This window comes from Cynoglossus semilaevis, chromosome 12 (assembly GCF_000523025.1).
Source record: "Cynoglossus semilaevis isolate Cse_v1.0 chromosome 12, Cse_v1.0, whole genome shotgun sequence".
NCBI classification, from domain to species: Eukaryota; Metazoa; Chordata; class Actinopteri; order Pleuronectiformes; family Cynoglossidae; genus Cynoglossus; species Cynoglossus semilaevis.
In genome coordinates this window covers 3,829,037-3,831,090 of record NC_024318.1, presented here as the reverse complement: position 1 = coordinate 3,831,090, position 2,054 = coordinate 3,829,037, and the positions used below count along the sequence as shown (strand labels likewise).

Here is a 2,054-nt window from a genome sequence, read left to right as displayed (position 1 = left end):
GTATTTCTTGACTCATTAGGAGAAATCATGCCTTCATCTTGGCTTGATTTCACTGCAGCAGATTTTGGTTGGAGAGGCATGAGTGTGTTGGATGCCAACATGCACCACTGATTGATACTGTGTGAAGAAATATGTAAAGCAGCTCTGCTTCAACCATGAACTGTCAGGAATGTCAAGGCACCAGGAGCGCTTTCTTTTTACAGAACCAAAAATGTCCTGTTGAAAATTCCTGTCAGCAGCTTAGAATTAAAACAGACTGTGCTATCATACTCCAGTCCACTAGGTGGTGATGATACATTGTTATGAGAGAATCCATTTATTGATTTGGTAGAAGTATAATTCCTACATCCAGTTCCTGGAGGTGCTCTAGTAGTCTAGTTCCTGCAGTAGAAAGGTTTTTTTTTTTTTTTTCATTGTTGTTTAAAAAAAAAATAGCTTCTCTAACATTTGCTTCTGCTACTTCTTTTCTTTGTGACCCCTAGCAAGCGAGAGCAGAACAGGAGGAAGAATTTATCAGCAACACCTTGTTCAAGAAGATCCAGGCCCTGCAGAAGGAGAAGGAGACCTTGGCGGTCAACTATGAGAAGGAGGAGGAATTTCTCACTAACGAACTGTCAAGGAAACTCATGCAAGTGAGTTGCCTAGCTAGCCCAGTTTTTTTTAATGCTTTAAAACTGCATGCTTTATTTTGTTTTGTTTTTTGTGTCTGAACCCCCTGGGGTGATCACAACACTAGCTGATAAGCATCACATTATTGTGAAATTCTTTGCATAATATGACCTCAGAAGGCCTGTGACAGAACACAGTGAGTGCTGAATGTTCACTGTATAAAAAAAAAAACCACAAGAACGAAAACACTGCCATAATACAGTAGAGAAACACCAGTTTTCGTCACAGATGCTGCAGTAAAGCAGCCATATTATTCTATTATAGTAGGTATGTAAACTCAATTCCTTAGATTTTTCATGTGTTACCTAGAAGAGCGCAGCTGTGTTGGGTGTGTCATAATTCGTCCTGGGTTCTTCAGAGCACACTGCGTCGTTGATGCAGTCACTGGAGGTTAAAACAGTCTGCGTCCGCTGAGAGATTTTCTCATTCTTTCTGTGAGCGGCATAATGGAAATGAACTTTCCTTCTCCTGCGTTTCCCATCAGTGGATTTACATCACATTTCCAGTAATGAGTAAGCACTTAAATAATCCATCATGCAGCTGTCCTGTGCTGTGCCACACCCATTCTTTGTGAAGCCAAAGGTGGTGACTTTGTTTGCCCAAAAATGTTTTTCACCATATCACTGGCTTCCTATTTTATTATATTCCCATTGTACAAGCTTAACACCATAGTCTGGGAAAGGCTATTTACTTCACTGTGGTTATCAAATGTCTTTTCTGTGACTCACCACAAGTCTTGTGTTTTTCCCCTCCCTTCTCCCTGTCTCATCCCTTGTTTAAATTCATCCCCTCTCCTCCTCCACCCTCGAAACTTCCCTTTCACTTTTTCCATCAAAGCTCCAGCATGAGAAGGCGGAGTTGGAGCAGCACTTGGAGCAAGAGCAGGAGTTCCAGGTCAACAAGCTCATGAAAAAGATCAAGAAGATGGAAAATGAAACCATTTCCAAGCAGCTAACACTGGAGCAGGTAGGCTTCTGGATGGAACACAATTAGGTTAGAGTAAGAGGCAAGATGAAGGAAATCTTTTTAAACAGAAAGACTGAAGTAGTCGGAGCCTCCAATATTTCTTTATACTCCATTCTTACCTCTGAAAATAGTGTTTCTGGTCTGTGGTCAGACCTGTGTGCAGACACTGCACCACCAAGTTTCCATGCTCTGACGACTGTCTTATGCACAAAGATGTCATTTCTTCCATTGCTTCACTTTGACCTCTGTTGTTTTAGTGCTCCTCTTCCATGTGTTCAGATAAAGTTTAGAAAATTATTGAACTTCAACTTTTTTATTTTAAGTGTTTTTCTAATCTATCGAAAATGAAGTCTTTGTAAATTTATAAATTTGTAAATTATTCCTGGTATTTAATTGTTTCCTATTTCTGAGAACTTGGG

The 2,054-nt window shown here is 40.2% G+C and overlaps 1 protein-coding gene across 1 annotated transcript in view; it reads left to right on the top strand.

The window, feature by feature from the left end:
* The window catches only part of LOC103387060 (coiled-coil domain-containing protein 6), a 10,128-nt gene that overhangs the window by 2,091 nt on the left and 5,983 nt on the right, over positions 1-2,054 (top strand). The window contains 2 exon segments of the mRNA XM_008321555.3: positions 483-632; positions 1,507-1,730. Coding sequence (XP_008319777.1) covers positions 483-632; positions 1,507-1,730 — 374 coding nt within the window.